At 47.3% G+C, this 16,098-nt stretch overlaps 2 protein-coding genes across 2 annotated transcripts in view; one reads left to right on the forward strand and one right to left on the reverse strand.

Annotated features, from left to right (window-relative positions):
* The window catches only part of LOC123354503, a 55,412-nt gene that overhangs the window by 13,654 nt on the left and 25,660 nt on the right, over nt 1-16,098 (forward strand). Inside the window, exon 5 of the mRNA XM_044996621.1 lies at nt 7,337-7,504. The gene's annotated coding sequence lies outside the window, so the exon portion shown is untranslated. The remainder of the gene's footprint in view (nt 1-7,336; nt 7,505-16,098) is intronic.
* On the reverse strand, nt 140-5,847 carry LOC123354204 (group IIF secretory phospholipase A2-like). Its single transcript, XM_044995977.1, has 5 exons — nt 5,707-5,847; nt 5,111-5,163; nt 2,911-3,055; nt 1,305-1,411; nt 140-319 (listed from the first exon to the last, which is right to left on the reverse strand). Exons 1-5 carry the CDS (start codon nt 5,832-5,834, stop codon nt 171-173), a joined length of 582 nt encoding a protein of 193 aa, XP_044851912.1. The 5' UTR covers nt 5,835-5,847; the 3' UTR covers nt 140-170.

A 16,098-nucleotide genomic window follows, 5' to 3' on the forward strand; every position in this document is an offset into this window, starting at 1 on the left:
TAAAAGCCAGCACCTTCTATTGCTTGAACTGTCCCCAGGGAAGAGATTGCTTCACTTGGTAGCTTGGTGGTCTCTTTGAGGGGTTGAGGAAGGGGCTAGAGTACTTTGGAAAGAGGAAACATCTGTGCTTTGCAATCTGTTGTGTAGCCAGATGGCGAGTAAAACTTTATTTAGCAACTGGGGGTAGAGCCTTTGCAGAAGAAATTGAAGTAATAACGGTATCCTTTGTTATAGCTGCTTGCTTCCTTTCTGAAACACAGGACTGCTGTCCGGTCGCAGTCACACGCTTGCTTTGCACAGGTGGAGTTATTTGTATTCCCTGCAGGAACAAAAGCATTTCTCACTCTACAGCTCTCGTGCGGTAACTAAAAGGCAAGGAACCCACTCACAGGCCAGGCGCTGAGCAGCTTGTTCCTTCCCTGACCTTCACCGCTCTGGAGGCATGGATGAGGTGTAGCAAAAGAGGAACGAGGCAGCCCTGCTGCTGTAACACTGCCGGGAATGTTGCGACACTGCTATTGGCATGGCAGCAGCCGGGAACACTGCAGTGGTGCCATCGGCACTGGATTTGCTGCTCCGTTGCCAGCTTAGGTGCCTTTCCAAATCAGCAGAGTGCAGCTGATTCTCCCCTGCCTCGTGTAGCCCACTGGTGAGTGTGTTACAGGCCCCTGCTCTGTACCAATCCCCAGAGGCTATGTGTTGTTACTGCCCCAGCTACAGAGCTTTAGCAGCTCATGCATCTCACTCAGGAGGTCTCCGGCTCAGTTCCCAGTGTGTTGGCCAAGATGGCAGCTCTGATGGTAGCAGTCACGCCCACTTGGGCGTTGTGGGTATAAAACGCTAGAAAATCAGAATGGCAACATTTTACACCCATCGTCATAGGGGTAAATAGAGTGACCGATGAGGCCCAGTGGCTCTGGCACTGCAGCGCTGGAACAGAAAGGCACTGCCGATCCATCACAGCTGCCTGCACTGGAACTGGCAGTCAGTCAGTCACAGCTGAGAGGTCCTTAACAGTCGTCCTTTCCACTTGCTCTGCAAGATGTCACCCTAATTGCCTTGGAGGTTGTGAGAAGAGGTAGGTGGGGAGGAACCAGAGGGACCTGAAGTACTTTCCCCTCCCCCAAAGCTAGCTATCCTGTAGATGCTTTTTTTTCTTTTTTCCCAAAAGCCCCTCTGACCATTTCTCTTTAGGACACATTTGTTCCAATGTCATTGTAAAAGGTTCAAGCAAGAGAACGAGGTCCCAGGTAAATCACCACGGTATCCGTGGCCATTTTAGCCATGCAGAAAATGCTACTCACAGCACATAACATCTTCGTTGATGATGGAGTATTGATAATAATCAAAAAATGGGTGACAGCTCTGGTTGGTTAACTCCTTATAGCAGCAGTCATGGGCATGACAGCACCTTCAGGGAGACAGAAACACAGGAATAGGGTGGAAAATGTGACTAGGTGAAGTAATGGCCAGCGTCACCACTACTAGAGGGGAGAGTGTGAGTGAGCCTCCCAAGGAACAGAGTTTGGGCTTGGTTTGGAAAAACTCCCAGGAGCTCAGATGTTTATCCCAAGTGATGTTCTTAGCGCTGCCCCATGCCTCAAATCCAGTTCCTGTCCAAAGCTGGGTGAAACTTTTTGAACAAAACATTTTTTTCAGCAAAAAATGCAGATGTGGGTTGACTGGAACATTTTTGTGCATTTGTGCTGAATTTGCTGGATAGTTTTGGTTGGGGGTGGAGCCTTCAAAACGATTTAGGAAAAATTGCAACATTTCACTTCAAAATGAACTGTTCTCATTTTTTATTCATAACTGTTTTAAAATGTCCTTCCATTTTAATTTAAAAAACCCTAACAGGCCAAAAATCAAATCTAAACAAAACATTTAGTTCAACCTAAAACAACTTTTTGATTTGCCAAAACATTAAAGCTTGTTCTGGAGGTGGTTGGTTGGTTTGTGGCGGGAGACTGAACCAAAAAATCCATTAGATTGAAAACTCCCTGGGGCAGGGCCTGTTTTTGTTCTGTGTATGTACAGCTCCTAGCACAAAGGAGCCTATCCCGAACCAGGACCCCATTGTGGTATAATACAAATAAATACTACACCTCTACCCTGATGTAACGCTGTTCTCGGGAGCCAAAAAATCTTACCGCATTATAGGTGAAACTGTGTTATATCGAACTTGCTTTGATCTGCTGGAGTGCGCATCCCCGCCCCCCCAGAGCTGGGACCGAGGAGTTCGGAGGGCAGGAGAGGGATCAGGGCAGGGGTTTGGGGGGTGGGGAAGTGAGGGCTGGGGATGAGAGGTTTGGGGTGCAGGAGGGTGCTCCAGGCTGGGATCGAGGAGTTTGGAGGGCGAGAGGGGGATCAGGGCTGGGGCAGGGGGGAGACTCAGGGGTGCAGGCTCCGGGCAGCGCTTACCTCAAGCAGCTCCTGGAAGCAGCAGCATGTCCCTTCTCCGGCTCCTACACGGAGGCACGGCCAGGTGCTGTCCCGCCTGGAGGCACTGCCTCTGAAGCTCCCATTGGCTGTGGTTCCCAACCAATGGGAGATGCAGGGGGCGGCACTTGGCTTTACGGTGTTATATCCAAATTCATGTTATAGCGGGTCGCGTTATATCGGGTAGAGGTGTATTACTACTAATCACACAGTTCCACTGGCCCTTTTAAGATTCTGGGGATGAATCACCCCAGCGTGCCTTGACTACAGAGGAGTTTCCATTCTCACGTAAGCTGGAGAGTTGAGGCGCTCAGCCCCAGAGTGCTAAAGGGCTTAGTGCAGTTACAATCCTGGGATTTAGATGCCCAGCTAACTAAATCAGTGCATTGCTAAAATTAGTATTGATACTAGTAGTAATAATAATGGCTGCTAGTATTGATACCAGCAGCATTGACATGAACCAAAGCTTACCAGTCTGTCTTATCCAGAGGCTGCCCTCTCCCACCCAGTCCACAGTGGCATCCGTACCCATTGTAGGAAATGAGGGCACTTTTCCCAGTCATTCTCCGGATCATGAATTTGAAATTGAGGAGGCTGCTGTGGATCATCGTCAAAACTGCGAAAGAGCAGAAAGGGCTTTTCAGGACTTTCCAAGAAGATGTGTTGCCTTCAAGGAGAATCATTTCTCTGATCCCTCACCTGATGTACGGAGAGAGGTCAAAATCACTGAGTATTTAGTGACTAAGTGAAGATAGTACTGCTGCTGCTTGCACGTTAGCTCTAACCCAGCACAGGGAGGAAGGGTAGTCTAGTGGTCAAACCACTGCCAGGGAATCAGGGTGACCAGATAGCAAGTGTGAAAAATCAGGATGGGGGTGGGTGGGTAATAGGAGCCCATATTAAAAAAAAAAAAAAAAAGCCCCAAATATCAGGACGGGCCCTATAAAATCAGGACATCTGGTCACCCTAGAATCAGGAGATATCGGTTCAATTCCTGCTCTGCTACAGATTCCATGTGTGACCTTGAGCAAGTCACTTAGGGCTGAATGTGCAAAAGAAGATAGGTGCCCAAACCCACGTTCCACGACCACTGTAATGCACAAAACTCCAGCTGAAATCCTGTAGGTGCCTAAGTGTGTGTGTGTCTGTCTGTTTTTTGGTTTTGTTTGGTTTTTTGGTTTGGGGGTTTTCTTTTTTTCTGCAGTACAAGTTCCCGCAGCGCCTGTGTTTGTCTCTGAGCATATACACTGCTGGTTCCCCGGGGGTTCTAGATGCTTATCTCCCACCTAAGCCCCGGAGCGATTCACAAACCAGGGGCATTCAGCCACCTCACTGGCACAGGGGCCTGATCCAGTAGGGATGCTCAGAGATCGCCTCCCAGATCAGGCCCCTTGGGCAAGTTCATACAAAATAGGGGGAGGGGGCACAGGATGACAACAATATCCCTTGAACTTTTAGCCCAGTGGTTAGGGTGCTCACCTCGGATGGGAGACCTTGGTTCAAGTCCCCCCTCCGCCTGAGGGGGAGAAGGGATTTGAACAGGGAGTGCTCTGACCATTGGGCTATGGCATATTCTGATGTGGGGAAATCCCTCAATCTCTCCTGTTGAATCTGTTGCACTGTGGATAACTAGAGTCAATGGTGCAGGAGGCCTGGATCCTGGTCTCCCACATCCTGGGTGAGTGTCCTTATCCCTGTGAGCGAGGTGGGGCTTAGCACACCCCCCCTGGTTGGCACCTCCCATTGGCTACCGTAGGCGGCTCCCTGCTGATCATGCTGGGTTTGTGGTTCGGGCTCACAGGCACCCATCTCTCCCCACTCATTGCAGAGGAGCCTAACTCAAGCTTTGAGTATTGCAGTGGTTTCTCCCAAGTACCTAACGCCTCTCGTGCATTCAGGCCTTAATCTCTCTGCCTCGGTTCCCTGTCTGTATTAGGGTGGTCATAGCTCTTTCCTTCCTCACATGGGTGCTGGGAGGATAAAGACACGTGGATGCCAGCGTAACAGGGGCTATATAAGTAAGTCATCTGCCCTGGCGCTGTTTTTTGCCTGTCACTGAAATAGTCTCATGATCTCAACCAGGCCAGTCAGGGGCAGCTTGGAAGCTAACTGCAGCTGTGACTCAAACTGATGCCCCCAGGTATGTGGGAGGGGGCTGAGCTGTGAACAGATGGGCTTGTTTTGAGGGGCTGCGATGCCCTCTGCTGCACGCAGTACAAACAAGCTAGCCCCATCTGCCACGACACAGTTCCAAGGCATCTGATGACGATGTGACCCTCTCCTAGCAGAAAGGAGCATCTGTAGTGATAGGCACCAGCGTGGAGCGGGGGAGGAAAGCATAATGGTAGACCATGTCCTGCAAGGTGGCACTGACCCTTGACCCCAGCGGAGAGGCTCAGCAGTGTTGTTTCTTCTGCAATTCTTCATAAAGATGGGCCAGAACCTCTGTTCTGAACAGCACTGCATTGTGAGCAGGTTTGTAAGCCTAATGCAGAGCTACAGTTCACTAATGGGCCCAACCCAGGACTAACTTTGGGGCCTTCAAAATATGAACTGGCAGCTTGTGGCTTGAGCCGCTCTGTAGCTCCTTGGCAGGACAGCAGCCACTTTGCTGAGGGATGCCAGTTGGTCTGCCCTCGGGGGATGGGGGTGTGGGGTTTCTGGTACTCACTGCTGGCTGCCAGTATTGCCATTAGGAAGAGTTTCCACATGTCCGTGCAGAACCTGAGGAAGAAATAGACTCTGGGGTCATGTCTGGAGGCAAGTGAAATGTTTCAGATGAGGAGCTTATTTTTAAATATATATATATATATATATATAATATACACACACACCATTGGGGTAACAAACTATTTGCAAAGTTAGAGAAAAGTATTGGTTGAACAAAAAATTGAGGGAAAAGTGGGGCTAGAATTTTTGGAAATGTAGCTGGATTGACTAATTTTATTTTTTTTAACCAAAAAAAAACCAATTTGTTTTGGGTCAAACAAAATATTTGTTTATTTGACCCAAAATGATGACTTTTTTTCCAATTTGCTAGCCCAAATGGGGGGGTGGGGAATCAGTTATTCACTCAGCTCTAATCGTGTCACAGGTACAGCCCAATGTCCAGTGGCAGCTCCAGAACCACCCACTGTCTGCAAACCAAAGGGATTGCATGAGTTCCTGGAATAATTCCAGACCAAGGCCTCAAACACACCCAGTAACAGAGGGAGCGTGAGCGTGCCCGTCATTACCCAAAGGTCTTGTCCTTTCCTTCACACAGACCTGATGCCTGAGGGATGAACCTCCCATAGCCCCTGCTGCAGCCAGAAAGCCGACTGACATAAAGGGATCCTTAGCTGCTGCATCAGCTGGCTGTAACTGGGATAATTCAGAGCATCTTTGGAGTTCATTAGTTCTCTCCCCCTCCGCCCTGGAATTCACTGTGATTGTGATGCTTGGAGTGTTCACACAGCTTAGGGTCCATGTGTGGAACTCACCGTTATTGGAGATCAGTAAGAGAAGTGTTGAGAATGGATTTTTTTAAAAGGTCTGGATAACTTTATAACCATACGCCTCTACCCCGATATAACACTGTCCTTGGGAGCCAAAAAATATTAACGTGCTATAGGTGAAACTGCGTTATATCGAACTTGATTTGATCTGCCGGTGTGTGCAGCCCTGCCCCCCCCCCCTCGGAGCGCTGCTTTACCGTGTTATATCAGAGTAGAGGTGTAGTTACACCTGCAACTATCAGGTTTCAAAGTGGTAGCTGTGTTAGTCTGTATCAGCAAAAACAACGAGGAGTCCTTGTGGCACCTTAGAGACTAACATATTTATCTGGGCATAAGCTTTCGTGGGCTACTTTTAAAGCAAGCTAAGGATAACGATTGTGTTTCAGGGTGTACCGTAATCTCTAGCAGGGTTCAGGATAATATAGCAATGTACAACATAGCACAACTGGCCATAATAAACCTTCGAGGGGGAGAATCACCTTTCATTGGGAGGATGAAAGCCTGACGCTAGGTCAGCACAGTCTGATCCAATATGAGAATGCCTGTGTTTTTACCCAGTAACCCCAAAGCAACAGCTCAGGGTGGCAATGAAGCTGGATCCCCCATGCCATCCATTACCTCAGTGATGAAGTGTCACAGTAAACATTCCAATGCCAAGTCCCATCTGCATTCCAGCCACCCCCACTCCCACCCCCTCCAGGGCTCGATTTCCCCTCCTTTCCAGTACTCCCTCATCATGACACTCCACACACCTCAGTCCCTCTTTACAATCGTGCCTATAATTCTCTATTCATGTCTCCAGCCGTTGTTCCTCCTTCATTCCAGCTACCCTTGTCTCCATTATTCCCCCCTTGCCGTTCCAAAACCTCTTGTTCCTGTTCCATTCTGAACCCCATCATTCCAATAGCCTCCCTCACCGTGTGTGTGTGAGAGAGAGAGAGAGAGACACACACACACACACACAATGGTTTGTCTAACATGAGTTAGAGGCTTGTGAACTTGGACACGCTGCAGAACATACCGATGGACTGTTGCTCCGTTGACATCAGTGCAGCCAGCATTTCGTTCCATGTTTTCTTGGGCATTTAGGACCTGATCCAAAGCCCATTCAAAACAAAGGAAAGACTCCAATCGGGACTAAATTTCAAGGGTAAAGTTGTTTGGGTTTTTTTTTTTAATCTTGATGCTGGCTGTAATTAGCTCTTTTTCTTGGTCTGTTCTATTGAACCGTATTATCTTGGCAAATTATTTATTGGCTCCAGGGCTTTGATTGGCACTTTGCAGTTAGAGGTCAAATATCAATAAAAAAAGGTCTTTTGAGCAGGAGTGCCAAAGAATTCATGTATGGAGCAAAGCTGGAGAAATCTGCCTTTCTAATGGTTTTATATATTTTTAAAAAGGAGAGAGAGAGAGAGAGAAAATGCCATCTGGGAACACCACATGTACAGCAAGAGATCATCTTACCTGCTGGCAGATCCCTCTTGGCTGGAGAAATCGGGCAGAAGAGCCCAAGAGGACACCTGTGGCAGCTACAGAGGCTGGAGTTATGGGGCAGCTGCTGCTAAGAGGTGGGGACCTTCCCTTTGAGGGAGTCAGGAGCTATGGCTGAGATGCACCTTATGCTTGGCTGGTGTATCACTCAGCCCATATCTGCATTCTCTGGTTGATTTCTCAAATAAGGTAATTCCCCAGTCACATGAAGGGAGGACTATCCCGTCTCAGGGCTTCTCGCCAGCCACCCTTTTTCCTGGTTTGTTAAAGGTCACTTTTCAGAGGTATAAAACAACGGTGCATTAAAGCGAAAGAGCAGCTGGGCAGTTTTGCTCATCTTGCCACAGCAGGTCAGGGGATCACATTTTGGTTACGTTCTTCGATACTGTTGGGATATGTAAGGGTTGAGTAAAGGCCTGGGTAGCCGCTTGCATGGTATTAGGGAGTAAAGGCACAGGCAAGCACTGTTTCTCTGCTTGATGAATAAGTTGCCATCCTTTTCCCTTCCCTTCTGCTTGTTACGAATTGATAAGCATTGCAGCTGCATAAGGAATGTGGGGGTCTAAAAGATACTCTTCGTATGAAGCAGTGTTATCTCCCCGCTCCCTTCCTTTCCCAGCTACATAAACGAACTTGGGGTCATGTCCCCTTCCTCCCTCCCCTGTGAACTGCTGATTAAGGGAATTTGTGGCTACAATTACTGCAAAGAAATGTATTTTCAAGGTAAAAATGTCTGTATAATATGCGCAATGCCGTAAACAGTAAATAGGGGCAGGTACATACTAACTTCAATAAAAGGAGTGTGCTGTAACTAACTCAGTGCTTCCTCGACAGTTGGGTCGAGGGGAACAAGTATGGCAGTGAAGAAGCCCGTCTACTCAATCCGCCTCTGGGTCAGCGGCTCCTCTAACAGATTCCCCACTCCGTAGCTTCCTCCTCCTCCTCCTTGTGGGGCCAGAGAGGCTCATTTTGCCATAAATGTCACCAGGACGCATGAATGTTTGGTGTTCAGCAGTGGAAGTGTCTCTTGAAGGCTGAAATGCCAAGTCAAAAAAAAAAAAAAAAGCTATTTTGCCTTTGCTTTTTTCTTCTCCTATAGCAACTGTGGAGGGTCAGAGAGTTTCTTCTGTTTTGTTTTTCTATTTCATCAGAAATTCCAGGGCTTGACTTAGCTGGAGGATCACTGGAAGCCCTGAAATGGGACATTACAGCTAGAGTCAACCTAGGATTAAGTTTCTCATCCCCACTCAAATTGCCAAGTCAGGTGTCAGCTTCCAGCTGTGATGCCATATTTCAGGTCCTCCCCAGATTGGTATAGTCCTCCAGGGAAAAATAAGTCCACACCTGCTATTTCTTGTGTAAAAAAAATCAACCACCCCAGATAAATTTTTTGAGGCTGCCTATAGGTATCTTAAGGCTCCAATTCTGCAAACACTTACACGTGCTTTACTTTGCTACTAAAGTGAGGCGTCCCTTTGAAATTAATGAAACCGCTCGTCAAGTTAAGCACTTGCATGATTAGGGCCTAAAGAGAGAGAATTAGGAAATGTCTCAGCCTCCCCTAACCGGGTCAATCCCTGATTTAGTACCTATGTGCCATGGCTATCGAAGGGCTAGATGTAGGGTGACCACATGGCAAGTATAAAAAATCAGGACAGGAGGTGCCGATATAAGAAAAAGCCCCCAAAATTGGGACTGTCCCTATAAAATCAGGACATCTGGTCACCCTAGCTAGATGTGCAGCCAGCCCTTACTCATGGTGTTGATCATTTCCTCATGTGAGTAAGGGCTCATCAAACACCCAATCCAGCCCCCATTGAAGTCCATGGCAGCCTTTCCAGCGATTTCAGTGGGAGTTGTACTGAGGCCTGGCGTGAGAGAGGGTTGCATAATCCAGCCCTGCTAAACCATCCAGGGATTGACCATCCAAAAAGCCTTGTGGTCTTTCCATCATTCTTTTAACAGGATCTTCTATGGCATTAAAGAACTTTACAGCATTTTGGTTTTCAGCATAATCTCTCTTCACACCAACAAAACAGAGCTCTGAGCTGTCTTCTTAATGCTGCAGAGAACTAGTTTCAGAGTCATTATTACACAACGCCCTCATAATTTTTCCCCTGCCAACTGGATTTTGAGAGTAAAGCTATTGGGCCAAATTAATTCCAGGTGTGACCCAAATGCAGTCACACCTTAGGTAGTGGGATGGGGTATATACCCCATCCTAGTTTGAAAAAGGTTAATGTGGGTCTGAGAAGCCAATTAACCCACCTGACTGCACCTGGAGGGTTGGCCAGCCCCAATTGGGAGAGGAGCTGAGCAGTTGCTATAAAAGCAGGAAATCTGGCTCATGTTGTTAAATTAGAAACTGAAATACAAACAAGTATGAGGCACACAGGTTTTGCGATAGGGGTCTTTCTAGCTATTGAGACGCTGTATGATGATATGCTATGGAGGGAAGGCTTGTTCTACAAAGTAGATGCACTAGGGATAAGAGGAAGAATGTGTGGGACCATGCTGGTTGGAGGTGGGAAAGTTATGTCAAATACATATAATGTTAAAACCCATACAGGCAACAGTTATCAGCCTGGTCTTATTTAATACTATGACAAATGATCTCCCCAAACAAATAAGTAGTGAGGTAGGTGTTGCACTGTTTGCAGATGACTGTGCTCTGTGCGTTAGGAGCAGGAATATTGAAGTGGTAGAAAAGAGTATCAGCAAAGTGTTACAAGAGACCTCTGACTGCAGACCAGGGCCGCCCAGAGGGGGGGGCAAAGGGGGCAATTTGCCCCGGGCCCCAGGCTCCGCAGGGGCCCCCAAGAGAACAGCGGAGGCTCCCGCCTCCGCCCCGCTCCTGGAGCCTCAGCGCATCAAGCGCCGAGTCTCCGCCGGGGCCCCTGAGCCCCGCCCCGCTCAGAGCCGCGCGGTCAGGGGGCGGGGCTGGGAGCTCCAATGGGGCCTGAGCTCCCTCCGCTCGGCGTGGAGTTCCCAGCCCCGCCCCCTCCCCACGCGGCTCTGAGCGGGACGGAGCTCAGGCCCCGCCGGCCACACGCTGCGGCTGTTCCGGCGAGGCGCTGAGGCTCCGGGTGAGGAGGGAGCCGGGGGTAAGAGGCCGGGGCCGGGGCCGGGGGGAAGCGGGACCCGCCGCCGAAGCGCAGCGCGGTCTTCGGCAGCGGGGGGCCCCTTCCGTTCCGGGACCCGCCGCCGAAGTGCCCCGAAGACCCGCGGCGGGGACCCCCCCCCCGCCGAATTACCGCCGAAGACCGGACTGCACTTCGGCGGCGGGTCCCACTTTGGCGGTAATTCGGCGGCGGGGGGCCCCCGCCGCGGGTCTTCGGGGCACTTAGGCAGCGGGTCCCGGAACGGAAGGGCCCCCCGCCGCCGAAGACCCCGGGCCCCCGGAATCCTCTGGGCGGCCCTGCTGCAGACATGCATGGGGCTTCAGGTTCTCCATTGCTAATGCCAAAGGATTGGCCTTTACAAAAAGGAAGGTTACAAAGGAATGTAAACTGCATCTGTATGGAGAACAAATAGACATTGTTAAAAGGTTTGAATTCCTAGGGGACATTTGATACTAAATTATTTGAGGAAGATCATATAGACTAAGTTAAAGATAAATGTACAGGAAGGATTAACCTGCTTAAAAGTTTTGCTGGGGCAACCTTTGGGGGTGGATAACAAAATAAGGCTCTGTATACAATCAGCAATGATCACATCAGGTTTCAGAGGGGTAGCCATGTTCGTCTGTATCAGCAAAAACAACGAGGAGTCCTTGTGGCACCTTAGAGACTAACACATTTATTTGGGCATAAGCTTTCATGGGCTAAAACCCACTTCATCAGATGCATGGAATGGAAAATACAGTAGGGAGGTATAAATACATAGCATATGAAAAGATGGGAGTTGCCTTACCAAGTGTGTGGGGGTGGGGGTCAGTGCTAACAAGCCAATTCAATTAAGGTGGAAGTGGGCTGTTCTTAACAGTTGACAAGAAGGGGTGGAAATCACTTTTGTAGTGCTATTGAGGCCAATGTAATCAAGGTGGCCCATTTCAAACAGTTGACAAGAAGGTGTGAGTATCAGCAGCGGGAAATTCGTTTTTGTGGCTGCCAAGCTTTTAGGTCAGCATCAAAATCAGAACTTAAAAAATTAAATTTAGTACAAGCCCAGACACTATAAACTAGATATGTGTATTTATTGCAGTGCCTATAAATGCATTACAGATAACTTGTATTTCCCTAGAAGTCATATTATGAATGAAACTACTGGACCTAGTTGGAGAACACTTCAACCTCCCTGGCCACTCGATTACAGACCTAAAAGTCACAATATTACAACAAAAAAACTTCAAAAACAGACTCCAACAAGAGACTGCTGAATTGGAATTAATTTGGAAATTGAACACCATTAAATTAGGTTTGAATAAAAACTGGGAGTGGATGGGTCACTACACAAAGTAAAACTATTTCCCCATGCTTATCTTCCCCCCCGACACACACCCTACAGTGCTGGAAATGAGCCATTATCATTACTACTACAAACAGTTATTTTTCTCTCCTGCTGATAACAGCTCACCTTAACTGGTCACTCTCCTTATAATGTGTATGGTAACACCCATTGTTTCATGTTCCCTGTGTGTGTATATATATCTTCCGTCTGTATTTTCCACTACATGCATCCGATGAAGTGAGCTGTAGCCCATGAAAGCTTATGCTACAATAAATTTGTTAGTCTCTAAGGTCCCACAAGTACTCCTGTTCTTTTTACTACTGGACCTAACTTTCTGGGCCAAAGTTAGTGGGAATTACAATGATGAAAGTGCCAAACACATATATTGTTGAGAATTTGATAGGTGAATTATAGCACACAGGGTTAGAACTCCCCTTGCCATTTGAGTTAACGTGCATGCAGAAGTTGAAAGATAAGGAAAAGCTAAATGAAGTCAACTTTTAGTCATGGGAACATTAGTTATGGATGGAAAGTTACATGCCCAAAGGTGGATACAGATTTATTTTATAAATTTCAGGGTGAAAAAAAAATGATAGACACTAAAACTGGTGTGTGCCAGTATATAGATGACAAGTGGAGTTGGTTTTGTCAAATACAGAGAGAGAGATCCAAATGAGAAAAAACGGAGGCGACACATTTTATATACCAACATTGGGAAATAGTTCAACTAAAATAATATCAGATTTTGTAGCTGTTATGACAGCCTAACTAGTCGCAGTAATGCAGGCATTAAATTGGGACTGGGATGTACATCCAACAGCAGTAGTCATTTTAAAAAACAAACAAATCTCAGTCTCAGGCCTTATGGCAATAAAAAAGGGTGTCTTAATATGCAGAAGTGATTTAATCAATGAAATTATATTTCTCAGAACAGAGTTAGTACAGCTGGGGACACATGTAGCATTAACATGGATCCCAGTGCATACTGGGATATCAGGGAACAAAATGATGGACAAAGCAGCTAAAAATGTTATAAGAAATGAAGGCATTGACATAGAAATATCCTGAGTAAGCAGGAACTCAAAAGCCTAATATAGAAAAATCTAAAAGAGGAATGACAAAAACTTTGGCTTGCGAAAAAGGAAGAAGGTGTGTGGGGTTGTTTAGTTTAGTTTTGTTTTCTTTTTCTTTTTTAATTGTGCCCTAGGCTTGACGATAGCAACGTACATTTGGGCCTGATAGGGAAAAGTGAAGTGACTTTGTTTAGAGAACTGACTGTTTGCTGCTTAAACAAAAATATTTTTAGAATAAGTAGACACACAGAAGGCCTATGTGAGCTCTGTAAGCAATAGAAGAAGCAATCAAATGCCTTTTATGGGTATGTGAGGGCTTGGATAAAGAAATGGAAAAGCTTTCTGAGGAATTATTCAAATGTCTTAAGGTAACAAAAGTTATGTTATTTAGTAAAAATATCGAGGAAGTGGGGTATTTTTAGAAAGACATTCCTAAGTTACCTGAAAGACTTAAGGCACAGTAAGAGAATATAAACCACTAGGGATTTAGGAATGATACCTAGTGGCATTTATAGGTTATTCAGTCAAGTCTGCTTTGCCTAGAAATCTGCACAGCAATGAAAAAGCCCTCCAGTCCGAGCCCTGCGAACCCAAGTCGGCTGGTACGGACCAGCAGCAGGTTTTTTCTTTGCTGTGTAGACATCTTATGTTTCTAATGGTGTCCAGTTCGCCTGATGTAAAACAAAAATGAGGGCTGAGAATGTGAGCCTGGGTCAGAGGATTTTCTGATATCTAATTCATCCTGTGAATCCATTCTGTGAGCAACACAATTCTTCAGAAGGCTTGTGTGTAGTGAGCACTGTCTTTTGTTCTGTGTCCTCAGATAACCCCAGACTCAGAGTGTTTAATTCAGGAGAAGTCTACATTCACATAGCCAGGGCTGGAATTTCCCAGGGGAGCAGGGGAATAATGCTGCTTTGGAGTGAACAGCAGGAAAAAGAGCCAACACAGGAGAACCTAACCTGAAGATCGGGGAAGTTTCCAAGTGCTGAAACCTACTTGAGTGTGGGAACGTCCCCAGCCCAGGGAGATGAGGGGATACCTTCTGCTTGAGGCTGGGCAAAGCACCCGTGGTTCTATAGCAAAGTGCCCAATCCAGCTCCCATTGGGAGTCTTTCCTTTGACTTCACTGGAAGTTGGATGGGGCCCTAGCATGATTTCCTAAAACATACTCAACCTCAAGTGACTGGGCTCAATGCAGGAGGTACTGAGTGAGGTTCTGTGGCCTGTGTTATGCAGGAGGGAAGGTCATAACGGTTGCTTCTGACCTTTAAAATCTGTGTTGGTGTAATGGTAACCCCCCCACCCCGGCCTGTGAATGGAGCCAAAGAGAGAACATGAAGACGTGGAAATGGAAAGTGCGTTTGGAGGCCCTTAGCTGGCACTTCTAGTTTGAAATCTGGTTCAGTTAAAGGTTGACCTTCAATGCACATGCTCTCCCGGTGCTTCGGCATACTGCAGGGCATTCTCCTTCAACTGCAGGGCAGGGGCCCAGGGACGGTGTCAGAAATGGCCATCAAGATACACGTGTAATCATGGGGCCCTATTTATTCATGTCTCTTAGTGAGCTGATAGTTTTGTGCTTGGCTAAGAATAAGTTGGCACGCTGTGGATGAGTCGCCTGCAGGATTTGGCTTTTCCATAAATGGGCCACAGGAAATCCTTCAGGCTCCAGGGCTTCCTGACTGTGTGCCCAGAGGAAAGGGAGAGGAAAGGAGGGATGGGAAGAATAAAGCTTCAGTGGAGCTCTGCCAATGTAAACCAGCCGAGGCGCTGGCCCCCAATGTAATTACCATTTCAGGCCATTACCCCAGGGTAAATTTGTAAAAAAGGAAGCTTTATTCATATACACACAGAGAAACCCCCCTGCTTCCCCCACTTCACGGCTGCTTAGCTCCTCCTACTCCTTGAAAAAACAACGAGGAATCCTTGTGGCACCTCATAGACTAACAAATGTATTTGGGCATAAGCTTTCGTGGGTTAGAACCCACTTCATCAGATGCATGGAGTGGAAAATACAGTAGGAAGATATATATGGCCTGGGAAAGCTGCGTTCATGGTATCCAGGGTGTGGCAGGCTGAATGGTGGAGAGGTTGGAATTTGAAATGTTTGCTTTGCTCGTTTTGCTGGCGCGCGACTCGGGCTTTCTTGAAACTGGCCCCAGCTGCTCTAGCCCAGTGATTCTCACTGGGGGTGAGCAGAGGTCTTGCAGGGTGATAACAGCTCATCTAGCTATTTGGCTAGTTTTACAACAGGCTACTAGTGAAGTCAGGGCAAATTAAAATTTCATACAGACAATGACTTGTATATACTGCTCTATATACCATACGCTGAAATGTAAGTGCAATATTTATATTCCAATTGATCTATTTTAATTCGATGGTAAAAATGAGAAAGTAAAAGCAATTTTTCAGTAACCGGGTGCTGTGACACTTCTGTATTTTTATGTCTGATTTTTGTCAGCAAGTCATTTTAAAGTGAGGGGAAACTTGTGGGTACACAAGACATATCAGACTCCTGAAAGGGGCACAGTTGTCTGGAAAGCTTGAGAGCCGCTGGCCTAGCCTACGCCAGGGCTCAAGGCAGTGCAGATCTGCCCTGAGATGGAAGCTGTAACCACTTCCCTGCTAGCCTGGCATGTTCCTGTTGTGCCAACCAAAAGCTCAGTGCAGCACAGAAGCTGGGCCCATGTGTAAGATGAAAAGCTGTGTCTTTAAAACCCCTGACCTTCTGTCACCAGTCTTGCAAGGAGCAGGAAGAAGCCCCCTCTGCTGGGTCCCGTGGCTCTCTGAAACAACAGCCTCTCTGTGCAAAGTCATTCAGTGGGGATTGATACCCTGAGGCTTCAGCAGATAAGGAGCACATGGAAAATGAGTGTCATTGTGTGGGATCCCTGATGTGACAGCACCGAGGGGAAGACGTTCTCCTGGCAGCCTTAATTGGCTGCTCAGGAGTGTTCAGCCAGGTCAAAGCCTGATATGATAATAAACACATTAATAATGGTACAGCGGAAAACCTTCAGGAGATCTCCCTTGGGGAGAAAGAGAGTCCTAGCGATACCAGGTAAAAAAACACCTGCCTTGGCGTTCATGGAATCTGCATGGGGTGAATTTCACCCAACAGAGATCCAGCCCACAGGTCCCAAGGG

The sequence above is a fragment of the Mauremys mutica genome, chromosome 21 (genome assembly GCF_020497125.1).
Source record: "Mauremys mutica isolate MM-2020 ecotype Southern chromosome 21, ASM2049712v1, whole genome shotgun sequence".
Classification (NCBI taxonomy): Eukaryota; Metazoa; Chordata; order Testudines; family Geoemydidae; genus Mauremys; species Mauremys mutica.